This window comes from Salvelinus fontinalis, chromosome 19, assembly GCF_029448725.1.
Source record: "Salvelinus fontinalis isolate EN_2023a chromosome 19, ASM2944872v1, whole genome shotgun sequence".
NCBI lineage: Eukaryota > Metazoa > Chordata > Actinopteri > Salmoniformes > Salmonidae > Salvelinus > Salvelinus fontinalis.
The window spans coordinates 13,227,874-13,254,976 of NC_074683.1; the positions used below are offsets into that span (position 1 = coordinate 13,227,874).

Consider the following 27,103-nt stretch of genomic DNA (forward strand, 5'->3'; position numbering starts at 1 on the left):
AAAACCCTTGAATGAGTAGGTGTGTCCAAACTTTTAACTGGTACTGTATATACTTAATTTACATCACAAATAGTACGGTTAGTAGGAGTATTTGAACACAGCTTATGTCTTAATTGAAGGGGCAGTGTGTATTTTGAGTCAGGCTTGAATATGCAAATAAGCCAATAGGCAGAGGGGTAGCCTACATTGTCTAATTCTCTGGATGGTAATAATAATTAGTTGTGAAGTGGTTTCTTGCATCATACAACCCAATACAATGTACAGTCACTTATTGGGCCCATGGTGTTACAGACCAAGTAAAAAATCATGAATTAATGTAAAGCCCTTCATAATGTACAAATGTTTTAAAAGTCTCATGCAATATATACCTGCATAGAACACCATATATAGTCTACTGTAGGCTATATCATAGAAATCAAAAGCTATTTCCATGTGAAAATGTTATGGGATTTGCTCCATTGGTTTTGTTGGTAGGCCTACATTATGCTCAAATAGCCACAATAGCCTATTGGCTACTGTTTAAAACTGTAAGGGTACAGCCTCAGTGTTCACTGTAAATGTGCATTGGAAGTTGCACAGAATTCACACAACGTTCCAGTTTCCAATCACAAGACCAACATTTTGCTCAGTGCCCCAAACAATTGGAGGGAATATTGGTCATAGCCAGGTGTGGCGGTGGTATTTCCTCATATATAAAGTTATAGTGCTTCCCCTAGTTAACCATGACCAGGCATCAAAACGAACGCAGCCCTGCGCACAACCAGCACAATGTTGCCAGGAAGTTGCAGGAACTATGGCTACGTCTCAAATGGCACCCGATTACCTATATTTCACAGTACTATTTTCTTTACCGTAAAACATGACATCATCTCCCTAAATATACAACCGGGAGGCTGTAATATGTTTTACAGTAAGGAAAATAGTACTGTGAAATACATTACAGCATCTCTGCTGTAAAGCAAAATTACAGTACTAAGCTGCCAACTCTGGTGCCAGAATAATGCTGTAAATTTACAGGGGAAAGTTTTACAGGGTGGGGCTTGGACAGAAAGCCTGACAACAAACCATCAGGCTATCACAATAAATAAATGTGATACTTAGGAAGACAAACACACACACACATACATACACCTTCCAGCCTTAATAGTGTGAAAACTGTGGGAATTTAAGAGAATGACACCCTAAAAAGCATAGAGAGGAGAGAAGAGAAGATTTCTCAATTTCAGAGGAGTGAGAGGGATTATTGCCTCTGTTCCCAGTGTAAGACTGCAGCGCCTCGATTAATAAATCATTAAGACATCTCAATTAGGGGGCCTACCGTGTCCCTCACTGTGGCATCATAATCCTCCACTGCTGCTACTACTGCTGCTGCTGCTTCCGGCATGCTTGGGTTGTGTTCCCAGAATAAGCTTACCCAAGCAGTCTGGCACAGGGGCAGATTTACCGGAGGGGAGGGGCAGGCACTAGAGGATTGTGTGTGTTTGCGTGTGTGTACAGTACCAGTCAAAAGTTTGGACACACCTACTCATTCAAAGGTTTTTCTTTATTTTTACTATTTTCTACATTGTAGAATAATAGTGAAAACATTAAAACTATGAAATAACACATATGAAATCATGTAGTAACCAAAAAAAGCGTTAAACAAATAAAAATAAACTTTATATTTGAGATTCTTCAAAGTAGCCACCCTTTGCCTTGATGACAGCTTGGCACGCTCTTGGCATCCTCTCAACCAGCTTCACCTGGAATGCTTTTCCAACCATCTAGAACAGGGGTGTCAAAGTCAAATGGACGGAGGGCCAAATAAAAAATTTAGCTACAAGCCGAGGGCCGGACTGTTCGAATGTTCATTGAAAATTTTTTAAATGACGCATATAGTCTAGTGAACCTAATTGAACCTACTGAAAACCTAACAAATATATTCCAATATGATCAGATAAATAAAGCAATATTTTCTTATGGCTCTGTCAGTAATCTTTAATTTTCAACAGACACAAAAGACAAATTTCCTTTATATAAAAATCCCCATAACATGAACATTAAATGAAAGAAACCGGTATTCAAGGCACCATCAGTAGCCTATATTTTCTATTTTAGCAAAAGTGGGCTAAATTTACTTCAAAGAAAAAAACAATAATAGCAATTTTCTATCATCCACTCAACTGAAATATTTTTAAAATATAATTGGATTGAAATACAATAAAATAAAGTGCAAAAATCTATTAATCAAAAACAACACTTTGTTTAAGGAGAAGTAACATGCAGTGAAAACAAATATTAAACTTTAACTTTTAAACTTGAACTGAGTAAAAACTCTAAATATGTGATTGCACAGTAATGTTCACTTGTTTGAGGTTGAGGGTGATACTTGGTGGTGTCCCATCTTTTCCACAAGTTCATCAATGTTCGGGGTAAGGCTCTGAGCTGAGGAAATCCTCAGAATTGAGTGGAGGTGTTCAGCAGTAAGTCGACTTCTGTGTGATGTTTTGTTCAGGTTCATCAAAGAAAACAGTTGTTCACACAGGTATGTGCTGCCAAACATAGACAACGTTTGAGCAGCCTGGATGCGCAGCTGGGGCATTGTGTCGGGGAGGAAACGGGCGAACTCCGCAGCACCCACTGCCGCATATTTTGCCCTCAGTGCATCATTGCATTGGAGGTCAATCAACTCCATTTGGAGGTTTGGTGGTGAGCTTTCCACGTCAACAGCAAATGGGTTACCGAGCAGTTCCAACCTGCTTTTTTGTGCTTCAAAGTCAGCAAATCGGCGTCGAAAGTCAGCGGCAAGCATACCTATTTTATCAGCCAACTGTGCGCTCGGGAACGCACTGGTAGAGAGCTTCTCTTTCATGGTCTGGCAGCTGGGAAAGTGGCTCAAATTTTCTTTCCGCATCTGCGTCTCCCACAGAGTCAGTTTGGTTTTAAATGCCTTCACTGTACTGTACATATCAGAGATGACATGATCCCGACCCTGCAGCTGCAAGTTCATTGCATTCAGATGACTCGTAATGTCACACAGAAAAGCCATTTCACACAGAAACATTTCGTCTCGGAGTTGTGTTGTGTCTTTCCCTTTGCTGTCCAAGAACAGACAAATCTCCTCACGAAGCTCGAAACATCTTTGAAGCACCTTTCCCTGGCTTAGCCATCGCACCTCTGTGTGATAAGGCAAATCACCATGCTCCGTTTCTAACTCCGTCAGAAATGCCTTGAACTGGCGGTGATTCAAACCTTTGGCTCTGATAAAGTTAACTGTGCGCGTGATGATGCTCATTACATGCTCCATTTTCAAGGCTTTACCGCACAACGCTTCCTGGTGTATGATACAATGATAAGCTGTCAGCTCACCTGTCGCGTTTTCCTCTTGCATCTTTTCCCGTATCTTCGCCACCAGTCCGCTCCTGTGTCCACACATCGCAGGTGCTCCGTCGGTTGTCAAACCCACGAGTTTTTCCCAAGGCAGCTCCATCTCATTTACACATCTTGACACCTCTTCATACAAATCATGCCCCGTAGTTGTGCCATGCATAGGACGTAAAGCCAAAAACTCCTCTGTCACGCTTAGGCTGGAGTCCACTCCGCGGATGAAAATTGACAACTGGGCAATGTCAGAAATGTCGGTGCTCTCATCCACAGCCAAGGAATATGCAATGAAATCTTTTCCCTTTTTCACAAGCTGCTCTTTTAGATTGATGGACAACTGGTCTACTCTCTCGGCAATGGTGTTTCTGCTCAGACTCACATTTAAAAAGAGTTGCCTTTTTTCTGGGCAAACTTCGTCACAAACTTTAATCATGCAGTTTTTGATGAAATCCCCCTCCGTAAATGGCCGGGCTGATTTAGCGATCTCTTCTGCCAAAATAAAACTGGCCTTGACAGCAGCCTGGCCTTGTGATTTGGCTTTTTTGAACAGAGCCTGTCGAGATTTGAGGCCTCGTTTTAATTCCTCTGCCTTTTGTAGCCTTTGTTCCATGTCCATATTCTTGTTTTTGTCCGCGTGTTTCGTTTCATAATGTCGTCTCAGATTATACTCTTTCAGTACCGCCACACTTTCTCCACACAGAAGACACACGTTTTCCAGCTACCTCCGTGAACATATACTCCGACTCCCACCTTGTTTGAAACCCCCGGTTCTCAGTGTCCACCTTCCGTTTTGCCATTTTTGATGGGTATCTGAAAGTTAATTTTACTGTGATGCTGACGACTGCTGTGCCAATAAATATTGAAATGAAGCAGCCTACTGCTCGGTGCGTCACCGTTGCATTGTGGGAAATGTAGTATTGGTGCGTGTAAAAGATCTGCGGGCTGCCGGCTTGCTGCGGTCTGCGGGCCGGTTCTAATAATAAATCAAGATCATCCCAGGGGCCGTAAAAAACCTTCTCGCGGGCCGGATGTGGCCCGCGGGCCTTGACTCTGACATATGTGGTCTAGAAGGAGTTCCCACATTTGCTGAGCACTTGGTGGCTGCCTTTCCTTCACTCTGCGGTCCAACTCATCCCAAACGATCTCAATTGGGTTGAGGTCAGGTGCTTGTGGAGACCAGGTCATCTGATGCAGCACTCCATCCCTCTCCTTCTTGGTCAAATAGCCCTTACACAGCCTGGAGGTGTGTTTTAGGTCATTGACCTGTTGAAAAACAAATGATAGACCCACTAAGCACAAACCAGATGGGATGGCATATCGCTGCAGAATGCTGTGGTAGCCATGCTGGTTAAGTGTGCCGTGAATTCTAAATAAATCACAGACAGTGTCACCAGCAAAGCACCCCCACACCATCACACCTCCTCCTCCATGCTTCACGGTGGGAACCACACATAGAGATCATCCGTTCACCTACTCTGTGTCTCACAAAGATGCGGTGGTTGGAACCAAAAATCTCAAATTTGGACTCATCAGACCAAAGGACATATTTTCAACGGTTAAACATCCATTGCTTGTGTGTCTTGGCCCAGGCAAGTCTCTGCTTGTTATTGGTGTCCTTTAGTAGTGGTTTCTTTGCAGCAATTCAACCATGAAGGCCTGATTCATACAGTCTCCTCTGAACAGTTGATGATGAGAAGTGTCTGTTACTTGAACTCTGAAGCATTTATTTGGGCTGTAATTTCTGAGGCTGGTACCTCTAATGAACTTATCCTCTGCAGCAGAGGTAATTCTGGGTCTTCCTTTCCTGTGGCAGTCCTCATGAGTGCTTCATCATAGCGCTTGATGGTTTTTGTGACTGCCCTTGAAGAAACTTGAAAAGTTCTTGACATTTTATGGATTGACTGACCTTAATGTAATGATGGACAGTCATTATTATTTGAGCTGTACTTGCCATAATATGGACTTGGTCTTTTACCAAATAGGGCTATCTTCTGTATACCACCCCTATCTTGTCACAACACAATTGATTTGCTCAAACGCATTAAGGAAAGACATTTCACAAACTAACTTTTAACAAGGCACACCTGTTCATTGAAATGCATTCCAGGTGACTACCTCATGAAACTGGTTGAGAGAATGCCAAGAGTGTGCAAATCTGTCATCGAGGCAAAGGGTGGCTACTTTGAAGAATCTTAAATATTAAATATATATTTGACTTTAACACTTTTTTGGTTACTACATGATTCCATATGTGTTATTTCATAGTTCTGATGTCTTCACTATTATTCTACAATGTAGAAAATAGTAAAAAGAAAAGAAAAACCCTGGAATGAGTAGGTCTGTACAAACTTTTGACTGGTACTGTATGTGCACATGTGTGTGAAAGACAGTGTGTCTTTCCATCTGTCTGTACATGTAATCAAAAGTGAATGGCGGTCGGTCAGACAGGCAATTAAAAAGCTTGACTTCACCCGGTGGAGACAACCAGGATCTTTGTGGTGTTAAGTGTTGGGTGGGTGATCCCTGCTGGATCATGGATGGTGAAACAGTTGGGGGTCCCTGGCTGAAAGTTCCCTCTCTCAGATCCTGTTTCTTTAAAAGGATTAACAGGTCGAGGCAGCAGAAGGTGACACCCAGGTCTCCAAGCAGACCCATGGTGAGGGGAAAGCCCTTTACATTGTTAGATCAATCATTCTACAGAATTAGTGGGGCAACACCACCAGGGATCTTGCTCTCTCTCTCTCAGACCTGTGATCAGGGATCTTTGGCCAGAGGCTCATAAAGGACTCAAGGAGCACGGTTACATACACACAATAATACAATTGTATATAATTGTGTAATACAATTGTATTATTGTGGATAGTCAGATTAATATAATACTCTGTTTAAAACGTTTACATACTTTGCAAGAAGAACGATTTCCCTAATAATCCTGTTTGCATGGACACATCTGAAATCAGGCTACCTGATGGGACTTTTGATGAATGTAGAACACACTTCACTCGCGCACAGGGTTGGGTAGGTTCTAGGGATGCACGATATACCAGTGAACATATCGGAATCAGACGATATTAGCTAAAAATGCCAACATCGGTACCGGTCCATTTTAACGCTGACGATGAGAACATCTTTGTTTATAAAGTAGGTACATGAAATAATGACGCTAGAGGTCGACCAATTATGATTTTTCAACGCCGATACCGATTTGGAGGACCAAAAAAAGCAGATACCGATTAAATCAGACGATTTGTATATGTATATATTTGTAATGATGACAATTACAACAATACTGAATAAAAACTTTTATTTTAACTTAATATAATACATAAATTAAATATATTTAGTCTCAAATAAATAATGAAACATGTTCAATTTGGTTTAAATAATGCAAAAACACGGTGCTGGACAAGAAAGTAAAAGTATATATCTACATCATTTTCCGTTCTCATGATGCCATCTATTTTGTGAAGTGCACCAGTCCCTCCTGCAGCAAAGCACGCCCACAACATGATACTGCCACCCCCGTGCTTCACGGTTGGGATGGTGTTCTTCGGCTTGCAAGCTTCCCCATTTTTCCTCCAAACATAACGATGGTCATTATGGCCAAACAGTTCTATTTTTGTTTCATCAGACCAGAGGACATTTCTTCAAAAAGTACGATCTTTGTCCACATATGCAGTTGTGGCGGTTTGGGAGCAGTGGCTTTTTCCTTGCTGAGCGGCCTTCAGGTTATGTCGATATAGAACCCGTTTTACTGTGGATATAGATACTTTTGTATCTGTTTACTGCCTACTCCCGACCGTCACGTTGTACAGCGCCATATTTTCCGTTCCCTGAGGATTTTTTTTTTTCTTGGAATAGAAACCCCATAATATTAATCAAATTAATGAACCTACATTTCTTAAAATCAATTCCATATACTATGATCTTACAAAAAACGTAATGCCAATATTGAAGACTATCAAATGATTCTCAAAGATGCCATCTGGTGGTCAAACTAGCACTAATCAGCATTAATGGTAAAAATAGCTTACAATTAAATAACGTGACATAGAAATCTGTAGCAGCCCTCAAGGTGTGCTGCAGTATGATGCAAATTTTAGGCTTCTAACCCATTGCTTTCTACTACATATAATAATACGATTAAATTATATCTTTACGTTAAAAAACGATAGCCTACCACTTCATCTTCAAGAATAGGACTTGGAAATATGGATGTATAGATTAGCCTAATTGTTTTACCTGAGCATAACCCCAAACCGAAGGACTTTTTTTGCCAGCCATACTCTGTTGGTTATGATTTTGTTGTCATGGAGGACTGATTGGGCTCGTTGATTCAAGTTGAAAAATAAATTCTGCGCTCATGGAATGGTATGCTTTGAGCACTACTGAAAAGAGCTATTTACATGTGAAAAATGAATGCCATATGCTGCATTTGCTATAGGCCTATTGTTTACCTTTTTGTTGGTGACACTTTGATATCTTGATAATATGCAGCTGTTTAAAGGGCAAATCCACAGATGAAACAACAACAAAACGGTCACCCCGCCTCTGTTTTGGTAAAAAGCTGAGGAATGGGTCTGGAGAAATGTAACCACTCTCAGATTAATAGACAGAGCTATGGATGCAAGGACTGACCATCCATATATTTTTTAACAATGTTATGAGGCTATACAGTGTTAACATTTCTAATGTTTACAAACAGAGAAAAACAAGCTTATATTTTGGGTTCTCATGGAGTGTGACAGTTGAACTAAGCTCATGAAGCATTTCTAAGTTATATTCTTCAAGAATCAATGGATATATATATATGGATGTAGCAACTACAGATTGCCCCTTTAAGTCTATCAAAAGTGTGCGAGTTTCAGCATGTGTCCATTAGGCCTATGGATACATTTTTTCATCTGCATGAATTGGATTGAGCAATAAAAGCCCCACTTTTATTCCATAGGCTGGGATCCGCACTGTGCAGCTGTTGCAAGAGCGCATATTTCACAGGCTGTCCACTGGTTTCGAAAACAAAGATTGATAGGCAGCTTAAACTTCTTGAATTCAACCATTATTGGGATCAAATACACATTAGGATATGTGAACAGCCATCCACAACAACCACAATCCATAAGGCGCAAATACTGTAGCTAAAAATGAGAGAGCAGCAGTGTGATTCACAATCACATCAATGCGCTATGTAAAGATCAATAATAACTGATATCCGTATCGCCGTAGACTACACCACTGCTGTCATCCTTACCTCCAAGTGTTTATTCAGATTGGATAATCTTTGGATGCCGACAGCAGTCACACCATTGGAAGACATAGCTTGGACTGTATGTAGCCTACAAAAGCCTATTCCTGCTCTTTTCCCACAATCCATCAAACACATTTGGTATATCATCATAGTGGGCTCTCGCTCAGGTTGAACAAACTTAAACTTGCACCTTTTTTCAATCCTGATATGAATGTCATTGAGAAAATTTCAACGATTTTTTCTCTCGCAAACATCCTTTACGAATTTCAAAGTAATCTTCAAAGTAATCATCTAGTTTTTCAAAAGTATCTGTAATCTTATTACAATATTTTTGTAATCCGTTACCTCCCAATCCTGCTCGCACATAAGAGGGAGGCTTGTGCTACATCTGCTGCCACATACACAGATCAAATACACCGCTGGAACGCCGACTAAGCTGTTTACATGTCCTAACAATTCTAAACATTGCTCAGAAAACCAGGTATTTTAAATCGCATATGCAAACTTTGATTATGAGCTTATCAGTTTAATGTTGCATTATTCGTGTACATGTATGCATACTCATTGTTTCCCCCATATGCATTTAGCAGCAGAAATATATAATGTAGATATATGGATGTAGGCCCCAGCAATGTAAGCCCCAGCAATTTTCTTTATGCAAAACCATCTAAGACTCAGATCATACAAAATAATGTTACAATTACATCTAAACTGTTTTAAATCGGAATTTGATCTATGGCATTAATATTGGGTCAAATGACATTCATTAGGCCCGTGATTCATTATTCATTACAGCTAAATAATTGAATGTATTAACTTAATAGTTTAGTTAAAAAAGCACTTTGAAGCTCATTTCTGAAGCTTCTATCTTGCAATAGGTCTACACACCATAGAATTGCTTTTACACAGCACACTACGATTCCCAGAGTGCATTTCAATTCCCAGGGTGCTAGAGCTGCTCGCTGGCTACTGTTAGCAAGCCCAGACAAACTCTTACCTTGTCGACTGTAGGAATTCATCGTAGGGTACCACTCCTGAGAAGCGAAACTGATGAAGAGGATGAGGACAATGGCCTCAGTACTCCTCTTGGGGGTGTAAGATGAACACCATCCGCCGTCCGGCTGGATGGACACTGCGAGGAAGACTATGACGAGGGGGGGGATCTCACGGGCTCATTCTAGACAACGCAGCTTTCAGGGTTTTGCCGTTGGCTTGCTTCTTCACTCCCGTGAATTCAACCTGTCAAGGGCACATGAACACACAAGTTTGAGTGAGGTTAGTCATATGTGGACCAAGTATGCTCCCATTAAATAAATACTATATAGGCATATTACTTCACATATAATGCACCTGTACAAGCCTTTGTACAGTGCCTTCGGAAAGTATTCAGACCTCTTGACTTTTTCCGCATTTTGTTACATTACAGCCTTATTCTAAAATAGATTAACATTTAATGAAACTATGTCAATCATTATTTGAATATGTTGGTAACCCGTTGTATAAAAGTGATAATGCCCTCGAAGCCGGTGTTTGGAGGATATATTGTCACGGTTTGCCATCCCTCGACCTCGTCTCGGGCCTAACAACACCCGTGCCAATATATCCACATTTATAAAAAATAAAAAAAATACAGTTAACAGTGCATGTCAGAGCAAAACCAAGCCATGAGGTCGAAATAATTGTACGTAGAGCTCCGAGAAAGGATTGTGTCGAGGCAAAGATCTGGGGAAGGGCACCAAAAAATGTCTGCAGCATTGAAGGTCCCCAAGAACACAGTGGCCTCCATCATTCTTAAATGGAAGAAGTTTGGAATCACAAACACTCTTCCTAGAGTTGGCGGCCCGGGCAAACTGAGTAATCGGGGGAGAAGGAGGTGACCAAAAACCCAATGGTCACTCTGACAGAGCTCTAGAGTTCCTCTGTGGAGATGAGAGAAACTTCCAGAAGGACAACCATCTCTGCAGCACTCCACCAATCGGGCCTTTATGGTAGAGTGGCCATACAAAAGCTACTCCTCAGTAAAAAGCACATGACAGCCCACATGGAGTTTGCCAAAAGTCACCTAAAGACTCTCAAATAATGAGAAACAAGATTCTCTGGTCTGATGAAACCAAGATTGAACTCTTTGGCCTGAATGCCAAGAGTCACGTCTGGAGGAAACCTGCACCATCCCTACGTGGAAGCATGGTGGTGGCAGCATCATGCTGTGAAGATGTTTTTCAGCGGCAGGGACTGGGAGACTAGTCAGGATCGAGGGAAAGATGAACGGAGCAAAGTACAGAGAGATCTTGATGAAAACCTGCTCCAGAGCACTCAGGACCTCAGATTGGGGTAAAGGTTCACCTTCCAACAAGACAACAACCCTAAGCACACAGCCAAGACAACACAGGAGTGGCTTCAGGACAAGTCTCTGAATGTCCTTGAGTGGCCCAGCCAGAGCCTGGACTTGAACCTGTTCGAACATCCCTGGAGAGACCTGAAAATAGCTGCGCAGCAACGCTCCCCATCCATCTTGACAGAGCTTGAGAGGATCTGCAGAAAAGAATGGGAGAAACTCCTCAAATACAGGTGTGCCAAGTTTGTAGCGTCATACCCAAGAAGACTCGATGCTGTAATCGCCGCCAAAGGTGCTTCAACAAAGTACTGAGTAAAGGGTCTGAATACTTATGTAAATGTGATATGTTTAATAAATTAGCAAAACTGTTTAAAGAAAACTGTTTTTGTTTTGTCATTATGGGGCATTGTGTGTAGATTGATGAGGGGCAAAAACAATTTAATCAATTTTAGAATAAGGCTGTAATGTAACAAAATGAGTAAAAAGTCAATGCACTGTATAAGTGCAGACGGTCTCTCTTTCAGTCCTGTAGACTATTAGATATCATCCTGTACAAAAATAGTCAGTCTCAATTCTAACAGATTCTTCACTACAAGGGCAGTTTGGGTTACACATGCTAACACTGAGATCGCCTCCAGTCCTTCCCTGTACACAAGGTGCCTAAAAGGTGCCAATGCGGTCCACAGGCTAGGGCAAACAATGAGACAGTGACAGAATCACATACAGGCAGTTACACCCACACGCGCCACACACACACACACACACACACACACACACACACACACACACACACACACACACACACACACACACACACACACACACACACACACACACACACACACACACACACACACACACACTGCCCTTCTCAGTAGAGAGAGGTACTTAACAATGAAAAGGTCAGTCCTGTATTTAACCACAGAAATAATAACAGCCAAATATGGCCTTCATTGGAGTAGGTTAATAACTTATACAGAAGACTGGGCCTGTGCAAAACCCTAAGCCTCGGCTGCAAAAGCAGCATCAAAGCCTGTCTTACTGCTATTATACAGCACAATATTAACATCACCTCCGACATTCTAAACCACAGTGTTTACTTTCCGGTGTCAACAATGCACATTAGTTCCCATTGCTTTGGTGAGGCCACACAACACATTGTCTCAATCTACCCCCCTGCTCCAATATAATAGTCCAACCTGTCAAACAAGACAGCATTTAGTTGTCTTCACTCGCTATTTGACACACAACACATCATTTCCACTCTTTCTGGCATGGCACACATCCCTAAAAACAATACACATCTGTGCAACACTCAACACTCTCAGGCTGCCCTCCGATTCGCCATACACTCCCCCCCCCCCCCCCCCCCACCCCACCCCCAAATCCATGAAGTCTGCACTTTCATGGATTTACAAGGAATGAACAGGTGTGAGCAATATGGTTAAACACATGCTTATACCAATCCAATGGTTTGAAATCAAGGAGGGAGCGTGAACAAGTGGACACTTGGCTAAGTAAGGTAGAGATTTGGACTGCAGCCCTTGAACTGGAACATCTGCCCTTCTGTTTCCTCAATGCAAAAGGGTTCCAAGGTCAAGCAATTATTTGACACCAAATGAAAATCAGATTGGTGTTCAGGAAGGAGAAAACGTTTAGAAACGAGGAGGTAACTACTGAACTTGTGCAATAGAAACACAGATGTTCATTTACAAAAGGCCCTACTTAGTTTAATACCACTCAGGAGGAACGGGTCAAAAAGACTTACCAATACTACAGTCTGTGCTGACGAGATCTCCTCAGTGTACGTGTGCATGCGTGCGCGTGGAATAACATATGGCCTGGAGGGATCCAGTGACATAATACTCAAAGTGACAATCTGGTAAGGGGGAGTGTTGGCTTGTCGTCTGATCTGCCGCGCCATGAGAGACTTCCCAGCATACGTTTGCGCTGCTATAGTCAACCCAACCATGTTTTTTTTAAATCAGGGGAAGTTGGGGTCTGTCGCATATAAATGTCGTAACACATAAATGTCAAACCAAAGCCATAGCATGTTGAGCATTTGTGAATAGACTAGGGTTCTTGACAAACAAGGTCATTATTTTACTGTAAAAGGCTAATTTGTTCATAATGACTAACCTGGATAAATGAAGGTTAAATAAAATTGTCAACACTCCATTAACGGCTCATATAACATGACTACTCATATCAATATACATGAATATGATAATTAATAATTATCTAATAATTATCTTGCAAGTCTGTCTTAACATCTCCATCTTAAAGGCCCAGTGCATTCAAAAACATGATTTACCTGTGTTTTAGATATTTCCACACTATGAGGTTGGAATAATCTTATGAAATTGGGAAAAGTATGATAATACCCTTTTAGTGTAAGAGAGATTTCAAAATTCTGAAATTTCAGCCCATTTTGGTGAGATGGAGTTTATCACCAGGCGGTAAATGAGTTAATAGACCAGAAAGAAAGAGTTCCAAACCTCCCTGCCAATAACCGCTAGTTTTCAGCTTGCCCTCCCCACTGAGACCACTCCCAGACAGTCCTGGCAAAAGCCTTGCTTTAGAAATTGCTTTTTTCTAAGAAGCTCTTTTTTGTTTATTTTTCAGCATTTTAATTTAAAACAAATCACAGTACGGTATTTAATTGTTACCCAGAAATGATTTGATATTAAGAGCAAAACGACTGCATTGGACCTTACTGTTTCCAGTTGTAGGCCCTTTTGACCGACCGATTGGATAAGAAGTGCGCATCAAAAATATACAGGTCTGAAAATGTCTCCTCACTTGACAGAAATGTGTCTCTTGCAGCCAATAAAATAATTCATTTCCCCAGTGCTCCGAACTGTACCGAAGGTAATCATGTCTGCATAAAAATAACACGGGGTCGAGATTGCCAGCGGTAAACAACAATTAGGGCCGTGCGGCGCGCAAAATTAATCACTGAAATGTACTTCTGGTGTTCGACAGTTACTGCCTGCCTCTCGAGCCTAATTGAGTATGAATAATTCACTCAGGGACCACAATTAACGGTAGTGTATGTACATCCCTGCACGTATATATCGGGAAAATTACGCGATGGCGGCTTGACACATTATTGTGTTTTTGTTGTGGTTTAAATTTTTCTTCCATTTATTGACAGAGGCTGCTCCTGAAAGTTTTTGTTAAGGCAGGTGATGGCTGGGGTGGAGTGGAACTTATAGACTTCTATACAAGGCCTAGATAAGAAATCTAAATGATAGCTCTTGTCTAGAAGGGTCTGGTGTTCACAAAGACTTGGATAGGAACAGGTGAGCATTTAGGGTGCAAAGCCCCTCCCCAAAAATATTGTCTGGTGTGAGGACCCCATGGTTGTCTGAACTCATTGGTGCTGATGGCAGGGCACTTGGGAGACAACAGGGGAGAGGAAAGGGAGAGAAGGGAAGGCGGGAGAAAGTGGAGCCTGGCTGTGCTGAGAGAAAAGTGACACCTTATCTGACATGACAGAACCCTCCCCATGTTGACACAATACTCGCTGCTGCATGCTCATGTTCTCAGAGAAAAGAGAGACGAGCCGTAGCCCGCAGGTTTCACATCAATCAGCAGTTTTAAAAAAAGAGGACAGGCACAAGCACAGACAATCGCTGGGATATTGCTCAGTGTGATGTTGGAGTTCTCATAGGGGCAGGGAGTGTGGTATGTGTTGGCTAGGAGAGCGTGGGGGCTGGGGAGGCTCGTATCTCAAAACTGAATAGATAGAAGTCTTGACCCTTTCAATGAGTAATAGACAGCAATGCCTCAACTGACAGATCTGTCGAAAAGTTAAACATTCTCAACAGTTGACAAGAACAAAACAGCCCTTGGAAATCCAACTGACTTCCCAGTTAAGGATTTAGTCCGGCATTAGGCAGTAAAAAACGCTTCTGACTCTACATGCACTTATTTCAAGTTATTATACTAAATGTCTGCCAAATATTTTATGGTGGAATGCAAACAGAGGTAACAAAAATATTATTCCATGTTCTCGACAAAGCTTCCCGTAATCCACAAGTCTGAGATGAGACAATTAAAACTACATTAACATTCAAATCTGGCACTGGACTATAATTGCTGCTATTCACAGACTAAACAACTCTTCGCGTTAGGCTTTCTGCCATTTTGTTAGCTACAAGTACCCTGACACCGATGTCTGTCAGCTTTAAAGCTTAGTACTGTCAAACTTTGTGAACACCAGACCCTTCTAGACAAGAGCTATCATTTAGATTTCTTATCTAGGCCTTGTATAGAAGTCTAAAGTGGTGAAGACACTGTCATTTATACAACGGGCGGGTCTAATCCTGAATGCTGATTGGTTAAAACCACATTCCAGCCGGTGTCTATTACAAAAGTTGCCACCGGCTAAATCTATGATGTTAAAATGCCTATTTAATGTTTCATCTGACTGTGCAATCCACTGTCTCATCAGCCCATCCAGGCAACTTATAAACTTGATCTCCACCATAAAAAGCAGCCAGTATGGCAATGGAACATTTAGAACGAACGACTGGGTTGCGTCCATAGATACAGAACAAAAAGACTGAACGACTGTCTCTAGTAACCCTTGATATGTGTCGGGACTATATCTTGTGGAAGGATGAAATAGTATGAATAAATGTATCAAATTAACATTTAATGAAACTATGTCAATCATTATTTGAATATGTTGGTAACCCGTTGTATAAAAGTGATAATGCCCTCGAAGCCGGTGTTTGGAGGATATATTTGCACGGTTTGCCAGCCCTCGACCTCGTCTCGGGCCTAACAACACCCATGCCAATATATCCTCCTAACACCGGCTTCTCAGGCATTATCACTTAAATATGGCTTTGTGGGCTTGAATTGTTAGTTGCTGAGATTTGATGTTTTGAGGTTATTCTGTTGTGGAACTTTAACATTCGCTGTATTCATTATGTTATGGACTGGCTTCATATACAGTGTATTCGGGAAAGTATTCAGACCCTTTTACTTTTTCAACATTTTGTTACGTTACAACCTTATTCTACAATTGATTCAATCATTTTTTTCTCTCATCAATCAACACACAATACCCCATAATGACAAAGTGAAAACAGGTTTTTTGTACTGTTGGCAAATTTATTAAAAATAACTAAATGAAATACCTTATATACATAAGTATTCAGACGCTTTGCTATTAGACTCGAAATTGAGCTCAGGTACATCCTGTTCCCATTGGTCATCCTTGAGATGTTTCTACAACTGTCTATATAAAAGGTCCCACAGTTGACAGGGGATGTAAGAGCAAAAACCAAAGCCATGAGGTCGAAGGAATTGTCTGTAGAGCGCCGAGACAGGATTGTGTCGAGGCACAAATCTGGGGAAGGGTACCAAAACATTTCTGCAGCATTGAAGGTCCTCAAGAACACAGTGGCTTCCATCATTCTTTAAAGGAAGAAGTTTGGAACCACCAACACTCTTCCTAGAGCTGGCCACCTGGCCAAACTGAGCAATTGGGGGAGAAGGGCCTTGGTTAGGGAGGTGACCAAGAACCCAATGGTCACTCTGACAGAGCTCTATAGTTCCTCTGTGGAGATGGGAGAAACTTCCAGAAGGACAACCATCTCTGCAGCACTCTACCAATCAGGCCTTTATGGTAGAGTGGCTAGACGGAAGCCACTCCTCAGTAAAAGCACATGACAGCCCACATGAAGTTCGCCAAAAGGCGCCTAAAGGACTCTCAGACCATGAGAAACAAGATTCTCTGATCTGATGAAACCAAGATTGAACTGAATGCCAAGCATGAATGCCAAGTCACGTCTGGAGGAAACCTGAAAGCATCCCTACAGTGAAGCATGGTGGTAGCAGCATCATGCTGTGAGGATGTTTTTCAGCGGCAGGGACCGGGAGACTAGTCAGGATCGAGGGAAAGATGAACAGCACAAAGTACAGAGAGATCGTTGATGAAAACCTGCTCCAGAGCACTCCGGACCTCAGACTGGGGTGAAGGTTCACCTTCCAACAGGACATCAACCCTAAGCACACAGCCAAAACAATGCAGGAGTGGCTTTGGGACAAGTCTCTGAACGTCCTTCAGTGGCCCAGGCAGAGCCCGGACTTGAACCCGATCGAACATCTCTGGAGAGACCTGAAAATAGCTGTGCAGCGACGCTCCCCATCCAACCTCACAGAACTTAAGAGGATCTGCAAAGAAGGGAGAAACTCCCCAAATAAAGGTGTGCCAAGCTTGTAGAATCATACCCAAGAAGACTCAAGGCTGTAATCGCTGCCAAAGGTTCTTCAACAAAGTACTGAGTAAAGGGTCTGAATAATTATGTAAACGTGGTATTTCCGTTCCTATTATTTTATAAAATTAACTGTTTTTGCTTGTTATTATGGGGTATTGTGTGTAGATTGATGAGGGGGAAAAAATATTGAATCAATTTTAGAATAAGGCTGTAACATAACAAAATGTGGAAAAAGTCTGAATGCACTGTATGCAGTCATTTCTCTCAAACGTTTCCTTGTAATCTTATAGTGCAGAGTTTACTTCCTGATTTTCCTGATGCTGATCAACCATGAGGTAAAACAAACATTATTACAGCATAAAATAACAAATCCTCAAAATAATATAAGCATATAAGTGCATATCAGGCTTAGGGAATTTTCCTTCATAGCTTGTTCTCCGTCTTCTTTTTAAATAGGGAGCCAATTTATTTTCAGCACTTTTATTTCTAGGACTGAACAAAACCTGTCTTCTCATTGCTCTCTCTTGTCCCTCTGCAGCAGATATATGGTGAGCAATATGTTTGGAATCGCAATAAAATCAAAGTATCAAATCGCAATACATATAGAATCGTGAGAATTGCAATACATATCGTATTGGCACCTAAGTATTGTGATCATATCGTATCGTGAGGTCCATGGCAATTCCCAGCACTAATACTAGACCTACTCATTAGTCCCGGTCTAGTTTAGGCGGAATCAGCTTTTTCAGTACAGTGAAGGACTACCTGTCAAACAAAGATAAGTTTGCATTAAATCCTATTTTACTTTTAGGTGGCAGCAACGCTGACAGACATCTGGTTAATAAAATAACATCTTATCCAGTTCTATAAATGTTAGCAGCAGAGTTAAACGTCTCTTCAACAGTGCAATACTATGTCAGAAATGTGCTATTTTAGTTTACAAGTTCAGCTCACTGGAGAAGAAAAGACATGGGAAATGTAAATTCTGTCATGTGTAGGCTAAATTCTCATCCAAGCCTCAGCATTGAGTGGTTACGTACTCAACATTGACAATGAACTCTGCTCGGCGTGTCTCTATAGTTGAAATCCTGACACCCCGCCTTGTGCCGCGGCAACAAAAGCCAGTCAATTTTCAGCCAAACAAAAAACAGGAAGTGAACACTTTCCCTGCCATCTACCGAGCCTTCTAAACGACATCCGTGTCAACTTGCCCTCTCTACCACCATTTTACCATCACTTTCTTTCGCTGTCTCTCCTTTTATTTTCTCCTACCTTCCCTCCGCAATGTCATTAACCTGTTCTCTGCCATTCTCAAAAACTCACGTTACCACACTCACTCCATCATTCGTCCTCCATTTCTTCACATCTCCATAGTCGCTGCAGCACTTTAACAAGCAGTAGAATGAGGGAGAACGAGGCAAACTCTGTTTACTGTGCCCCGCTGGTGAGGCGTAGGCGTCATGTCACCTTGTCTCCCTGACATTAATGGACCATTAGCATTCATTAGAGCGACAACGTCAACAAACAAGACCGTTCTAATTGACAACTCTGCATAATTGCCAATTCTTGTGGACTTTTTTAAACCGTCTGGAACAGGCCAAATAAACAACAGCCGGGTCTGAGTTCCGAGCCGCTCAATGGGATGCTAAACTGTTTGTTAACAGGGCTGAGGGGGCAATGGGTACAGGAGGGTGAAGCCAGGGCTATTCTCAGAGCCCCCGGCACAACGGTCTGAGAATTCTTCTATTGGCTGAGTCATGTTCAGTGGGGAGAAAACGTTTTGAAATAGAGTGAAACAGGGAGTTACTAACTGAACGTATCTAATAGGTTAATTTTTGTTTTCTGTTGCAAAACATTTGAAAAGTTTGCTATGATGTGCACTACTGAACACGACCCTGGTATCAAAGCATGTCCTGTGAAATCAGATGAATCTGGCCAGGTGTTGTTACAGAAAATACACATAAGTTTTAAAAAATAGAGTACAAAAAATATTGCACCACCTCTCTTAAAACGTACCATACAATACAGCAAACGCGTTGACTATTTGACTAAGCTTATGAGGCATTTATGTGTTTTATTCTTCAAGAATGAATGGGTAAATATCATTCATTTATACAGTAAGTCGAAAAATGAATGTAGCAATTATGGATTCTGGCTTTAAACATATTTTTATTCTCAGCAGTAGAAAACTTGGGTTGTTACACCATTCAGTCCCTTTCCCTGAGATCGAGTTGTCATTAAGGAGAGGTCCTCGGTCAGTGCCAAGTTCTTGAAAGGCTGCTATGACCTTCTTCCTGTGAGGATTGGAATTTACGAGTCAGGAACGCCAGTCCTTGAGAACTGGAATGTGGAAAAAATTGCTTCAGCTAGACGCTAGGCGCAAGAGCACAGATTAAAGCTTGTATGTTTACTACTTAATTTGAGGCCTCTGGGAGAATCTCAAATGCATTTCCTTGATTCCTCATGTCCTCTCTCCTCGCCTCCTTCTCAAAACCCATTTGATGAGAAGGTCAGAGGGCCTTCCCCTTTGACCTTCTCATCCAATGGATTTTGGGTAGGACGCGAGGAAAGAGAATGCAATGAATAAAGGCAATGCAATCGAGACTCTCCCTCTGACTCCAGTTTAGATAACCCTGATTCACTGATGTCACCTCCTCACCTCATATACGAACTCAAACACAGACATAGGCCTACAAATACCATACCAACACATAACCCCAATAAGTCAAGTTCAACACATGCAAAAACCAACAAACTCTGACATGCACATTTGAACAATCACTAACAACATCATAACATGATTAAAAAGGAACAGTGCATATTCTACTAATTACACAAACTACCTCAATTCCATGTATATGCAATAGCAATGCATATAGCCTGCAAAACAAGTATTGAAATGCTATAAAGTTAAAGCTGCAATATGAAACTTTTTGGGAGAACAGACCAAATTCACATAGAAATGTGAGTTATAGATCTGTCAGTCTCATTGAAAGCAAGCCTAAGAAGCAGTAGATATGTTCTATGTGCGGCATTTCTATGCTTCCCATTTTTAAGTTTAGTTTTTGCATCTTTTACACCAGCATCAAACAGCTGAAAATACAATATTTTGGGTTATTGAAAAAATATTTCACAGCTGCTTAGATGGTACAATGATTCTCTACACTTTACATTGCGTGTTTTATCAAACTGAAATTAGGCGAACTATTCGAATTTTATGGCGGAGCAATTTCAGCATATTGCGCCTTTAATACAATGTTACAGGTTTAAGAGAAACTTAAATGGGAAATTTGCAGTTCAAACACCAACAAACACCAACATATAAAATTATGGAGTAGCCTTCCACAAAGCATAAGCCAATTTTTAAGCAAATATGACATCGATGCCATAGAAAATTCTGGCAATTACTGGTCTACTAATTGAAGTAAACAAGATGTCACTAAGTAGCGTAAATCGATGTGAACAGCAGGATTTGTTAAATGTCACCTGAAAACATTGTGGGGAATCCGATATGGTAAATAGGGTCCACCCTCTCTGCCCAGAGTGGGTGAAAACGTACTTTGGTGATGAAATTTCACTTCCTATGTTATAAACTACATTTTACCAAGACAAATATGATTATTGGTTCTGAATTGTTCAGTGAGGTCTTTCTCTTACATACGATTCATAAAATATCCCAAAGTCGGATTTCATAACATTATTCATCCGGTAATAAGCACCGAGCTCTGCTGACAGAGTGGTGCCGCTTTCTCGCAGCGACGTTTGAGGATTTTACATGTTGTGGTGGTTGTCTGCAAAGTTGTTTCCGCGGGTTGTAAAAAACAAAATTAACATGACAGGAGCGGAATTAAATGTAAAAGGCTTTGAAAATAAAAGGTGCTTTGTTGACATTTCACAAAGATATGCTTGTTTTTGTGAGAAATCTTCTAAAAATAACAGGAATTTCGCATTAATATAAAAATAATATATTAAAATACTACATGTCACATCTCAAAATCGATATCTATCCTTACCAGTATTGGTTTGGGTGTAGTGGACTACATATCATTCAACTAGTAATTTAACTACATTTTGCAGTAGCTTGGTGGGAGTTAAACTAAATTAAAATCTTTGTAGTGTTTTCAGTTGTGAATTACTTTTTTTTGCCATGTAGAAGTGTAGCTAACTACTGGAAGTACACACTACTTTTTTGCTCAAATGAAATATGCAAGAAGTAATAGGCAAGAATTTCTTTCTTTTTCAGCATCAGACCTGCCAAATTCTTTCATAAAACATATATTTTTTATTTTATAGGCTAAATTACACATTCTGCTAACATCTGACTCCAGAGTGATCTGTTCTTTTAATTTGTAGTCTATGACATTTCACATTTAAATACGATAATTTGGTAACACTTTACATGATACCCAGCGCTATAACACGTTATGACACGGTCATAACCAGGTCATAACAGCTGTCATAACACTATCCTGACCCATATATTTACACCTGCAGTGACATATATTGCGTTATTTTAGGACACCTACATAAGTCTCAAAAACCCACATTTATTCAAATGTGTTTTTTCCCTGCAAAGAAGTTTCCTTTCGTTTTAAAGTTTGTCTCTTAAGTCCTTTGTTGTTGTTGTAATGAATTCTGTTAACAGTCATGTTTTTTCCATCATATTTTAAATAACTTGCAGAAAATACACTTTATGACACTGTCATGAAGCATTATGGCCATCATAATCATATAAGCCAGATAGGCCTATCATGTACATGCCCTTATGTCACTAGTCATCAGTCAAAAAGAGGGTGTCCTGCTCCTGAAATCTGCCCATCCCAGTCATCAGTAACAGAGTATTGGGGTAGGTGCATGTCTGACATCAATTTGTGGGCAATGATCATTTAATATGGTCAGTTTCAGAAAATGTTAAATAACATAAACAAGTAACCATGAAATAACTAGTGTGGTAGGTTTTGACTCTTATGTAGGTGTCATAACCAGCCATGAAATGATGAAATATCCTGTGTGTCACAACAGGTCTAAATACAGTGCACTTGGAAAGTATTCAGACCCCTTGACTTTTTACATTACAGCCTTATTCTAAAATGCATTATAGTTTTTCCCCCTCATCAATCTACGCACAATACACCATAATGACAAAGCAAAAATAGGTTGACAGAAAAGTTTGCAAAATACCCCCTGAAATATCAAATTTACATAAGTATTCAGACCCTTTACTCAGTAATTTGTTGAAGCACCTTTGGCAGCGATTACAGCCTCAAGTCTTTGACACACCTGTATTTGGGGAGTTTCTCCCATGCTTCTCTGCAGATCCTCTCAAGCTCTGTCAAGGTTGGATGGGGAGCGTCGCTGCACAGCTATTTTCAGGTCTCTCCAGAGATGTTCAATTAAGTACAGGCTCTGGCTGGGCCACTCATGGACATTCAGAGACTCGTCCCAAAGCCACTCCTGTGTTGTCTTGGCTGTGTGCTTAGGGACGTTATCCTGTTGGAAGGTGAACCTTCGCCCCAGTCTGAGGTCTGATTTTCATCAAGGATCTCTCTGTACTTTGCTCCGTTCATCTTTCCCCTCAATCTTGACTAGTCTCCCAGTCCCTGCCGCTGAAAAACATACCCACAGCATGATGCTGCCACCACCATGCTTCACCGTAGGGATGGTGCCAGGTTCCCTCTAGACGTGAGGCTTGGCATTCAGGCCTGAGAGTCCTTTAGGTACCTTTTGACGAACTCCATTCGGGCTGTCATGTGCCTTTTACTGAGGAGTGGCTTCCGTCTAGCCACTCTACCATAAAGGCCTGATTGGTGGTGCTGCAGAGATGATTGTCCTTCTGGAAGGTTCTCCCATCTCCATAGAGGAACTCTAAAGCTCTGCCATAGTGAGCATCGGGTTTTTGGTCAACTCCCTGACCAAGGCCCTTCTCCCCCGATTGTTCCGTTTGGCTGGGGCGGCCAGCTCTAGGAAGAGTCTTGGTGGTTCCAAACTTCTTCCATTTAAGAATGATGGAGGCCATTGCTTTCTTGGGGTCATTTTTTGTTACCCTTCCCCAGATCTGTGCCTCGACACAATCCGTCTCTGAGCTCTACGGCCCATTCCTTCGACCTCCTGGCTTGGTTTTTGCTCTGACATGCACGGTCAACTGTGGGACCTTATATAGACAGGTGTGTGCCTTTCCAAATCATGTCCAATGAATATAATTTACCACAGGTGGACTCCAATCAGGTTGTAGAAACATCTCAAGGATGATCAACAGAAACCGAATGCACCTGAGCTCAATTTTGAGACTCATAGTAAAAGGGTTAAAATACTTATGTTAATAAGTTGTTTCTGTTTTTTTATACACTTGCAAAAAATATATACAAACCTTTTTTTGTCTTGTCATTATGGGGCATTGTGTGTAGATTGATGAGACATTTTAGTTTAATCCATTTTAGAATAAGGCTGTACGGTAACAAAGTGTGGAAAAAGTCAACGGGTCTGAATACTTTCCCGAATGCACATTATATGTGTCATGACAGTGTAATGACACTCCGGATTAGAGAAGAAAGAGTTCAACAGCTAAATTCAACAGCTAGCCTTTCAACATCCAGCCTAGCTGACGCAATGCTATTTTCCATATTTTTTACCACTTTTTTTCTGTGGCCTTATTTTACTCATTGGTCAAAAAATACGTTTATGATTGGACACCCTCGAATTAGCAAACAATACCAACTCAGCTGTGAAAAATTGTCACTTGCGACTTAACTCCATTAACTACATGAAATAACATACAGGATTTCACGAGCTACAGATTTAAAAAACGAATTCACACAAAAGTGCAATAGTGTCAATTTGTAACATGCATAATCAGCGATAACCCAATAATCTTACTTCAACTAGTTACACACTGGGGAGCTCAAGTGATAATGTAACAGTTGTGTTCGTGGAATCTTACAGGACTAACGTTACATGTTTATCCGATTTGAGTATTGGACCATGGAGATCACTGTATTGCTTCAAAATATCGCCCATGTAAGTAATGTAGCTACTCATGAAAGACGTTATGACATTAAGATGTTATCTGACATTAAGATGCTACACACCCACCACTTCCCAAAGATATATGTAACTAGGCGATACTTGAATTGAAAAAGAAAGTCAAAACCATAGCTACCAAGAAATAGATCACGATAACAACTTCACCTCGGTCTGAATAGTGTTGCAAATTTTATCAAATCAAGCAAACATGGTTTAAATTGTCCAATCTCACAACTGCTGTATCAGATTGTCGTATTTGTGTAAAAGAAAGCTACCTGAACAAACGCCCTCCTGAATGTTGTGATTTCTATCCGGGCTCCGTATGCAGCAGCCCCACTCTATCGAACATGTAGAATTTAGGACCCGTTGGAGAAAACGCCAGTGAGAGAGTCATTCACAGATTCCGCCATACTGGATTTTGGCTAACCAATAAATCACGTGTCGTGCGCTATACCTCAGTGGTCGCGCTCTCCTGCATTTCCTTAGGAGGCGGGTTCACCGAATGATGTCGGTCGGCTTGTTTGACACTGGAGTAACTTCATGTTGCCACAGAATGCTGTTCAGGGTTGAGTAGCTTACTTTCTAAATGTAATCTGTAACAGTTACTAGTTACCTGTCCAACATTGTAATTAGTAACGTAATTTTTGGATAACCCAAATTACTTCCAATTACTATCCCTTTATGGCTACACGACAAAATCCTAATTTCGTTGCCTACTCGGGACGAGAGGCCGTGTCCGACGCTAGTTTAATGTGAGCGGTTCGGGAGATGCAATATGAGGGTGATCAGCAATAGCCAATGGCCAATGAGAGCTCGCAAGAGAAGCCAGTGAGATGACGAAGTTGTTTCGCATCACCCAGAATGTGTAGACGCTCGAGCAGGAGCGATGACTAGGACAACTACTAGTATGCGTTTGTGCTTGCCAAAGTGTCAAATCGTTACAGCTCTGACGTTCACAAGCAAGCAATGTTATTCAATTCAAAATGTTGGTTAGATACAGTATTTCAACTCTGTATGGCAATTGTGAATGTCTGACTGAAAACGTGTATGAGGCTGCTTTGAGCCACAGCCCGTAGCTAAATTACATTTAATCACATCATTGTTTTCGCGAGACAGCGTGGCATCACACGACCAGGGTTGGGTAGGTTACTTTCTAAATGTAATCCGTTAGTTACTAGTTACCGGTCCAAAATTGTAATCAGTAATGTAACTTTTGGATTACCCAAAATCAGTAACGTAATCTGATTACTTTCTCCTTAAGAGGCGTTAGAAGAAGACACAAATGTATGTTACCAATTAAATTACATTTATTGCAGGATAAAACCATGTTAAAGTTTACATAGCTGGCCATATATGGATGTTACATTTTACTTTATGGGTTGATTATGTAGGCTTCGTCTAACCCATTGCTTTCTACTACATATAATACGATTTAATTATATCTTTACATTAAAAACAAAGTCTATCAGAATTCCAGTAATTCCAATCAATGTTTGTACCCCTTGATCTTCAAGAACAGGACATGGAAATATGGAAGTATAGATTAGCAAAATTGTTTTACCTGTGCATAGCCCCAAAACTAAAGACTGATTAGTCAGCCCTAGTCTAAAATGAATGCCATATTCTGCATTTGCTTTAGGGCTATTGTTTACCTTTTTGTTGGTGACACTTTGATGTCTTGATAATATGCATCTGTTTATAGGGTAAATCCACAAATGAAACAGTAACTAAACAGTTTCCCCGCCTCTGTTTTGGTAAAAAGCTGAGGGATGGGCCTGGAGTAATGTAACCACTCTCATATTAATAGACAGAGCTATGGATGCAAGGACTGACCATCCATGATATAAAAATTATTGTTTTAACAATGTTATGAGGCTATACAGTGTTTGTTTACAATGTTCTCATGGAGTGTGACAGTTGAACTTAGCTCATGAAGCATCTATAAGTTACATTTTCAAGAATCACTGGATATACACTACCATTCAAAAGATTGGGGTCATTTAGAAATGTCCTTGTTTTTGAAAGAAAAGCAATTTTTTTGTCCATTAAAATAACATAAAATTGATCAGAAATACAGTGTAGACCTTGTTAATGTTGTAAATTACTATTGGAGCTGGAATCGGCAGATTTTTTATGGAATATCTACATAGGCGTAAAGAGGCCCATTATCAGCAACCATCACTCCTGTGTTCCAATTGCACGTTGTGTTAGCTAATCCTAGTATATCATTTTAAAAGGCTAATTGATCATTAGAAAACCCTTCACAGCTGAAAAATATTGTCCTGATTAAAGAAGCAATAAAACTGGCCTTCTTTAGGCTACTTGAGTATCTGGAGCATCAGTATTTGTGGGTTCGATTACAGGCTCAAAATTGCCAGAAACAAATCATTTTCTTCTGAAACTCGTCAGTCTATTCTTGTTCTAAGAAATGAAGGTTATTCCATGTGACAAATTGCCAAGAAACTGAAGATCTCGTACAACGCTGTGTACTACTCCCTTCACAGAACAGCGCAAACTGGCTCTAACCAGAAAACAAGGATCTAAGTAACCCCAAACTTTTGAATGGTAGTGTATATATGTTTGATTTATTTAACCTTTATTTGACTACGCAAGTCAGTTAAGAACAAATGCTTAATTACAATGACGGCCTACCCCGGCCAAACCCTAATCCGGACGACGCTGGGCCAATTGTGCGCTGCCTCATGGGTCTCCCAGTTACGGCCAGCTGTGACACAGCCGGGGATCGAACCCTGATTTGTAGGGATGCCTTTGACAGCTGTAACGGCTGTCGAAGTCGTTCTCCTCCTCAGACGAGGAGGAGCATGGATCGGACCAACACGCAGCGAGGTATGTAGACATAATGAATTTAATTATAATAACGAATACGAAAATACAAGACGA

The 27,103-nt window shown here is 40.9% G+C and overlaps 1 protein-coding gene across 2 annotated transcripts in view; it reads right to left on the reverse strand.

Annotated features, from left to right (window-relative positions):
• Positions 1–24,951, reverse strand: part of hdac4 (histone deacetylase 4) — a 236,352-nt gene extending 211,401 nt beyond the window's left edge. Inside the window, exons 1-2 of one of the 2 annotated variants that reach the window (XM_055870842.1) lie at positions 24,657–24,951; positions 9,609–9,850 (exon numbers count right to left, since the gene is read on the reverse strand). In XM_055870842.1, coding sequence (XP_055726817.1) covers positions 9,609–9,630 — 22 coding nt within the window. In that variant the 5' untranslated portion in view covers positions 9,631–9,850; positions 24,657–24,951. Of the gene's footprint in view, positions 1–9,608; positions 9,851–24,477; positions 24,627–24,656 lie in introns of those variants that run through there. The other variant, XM_055870841.1, reaches the window with a different exon arrangement.
• Between the last annotated feature and the right edge of the window lie 2,152 nt (positions 24,952–27,103).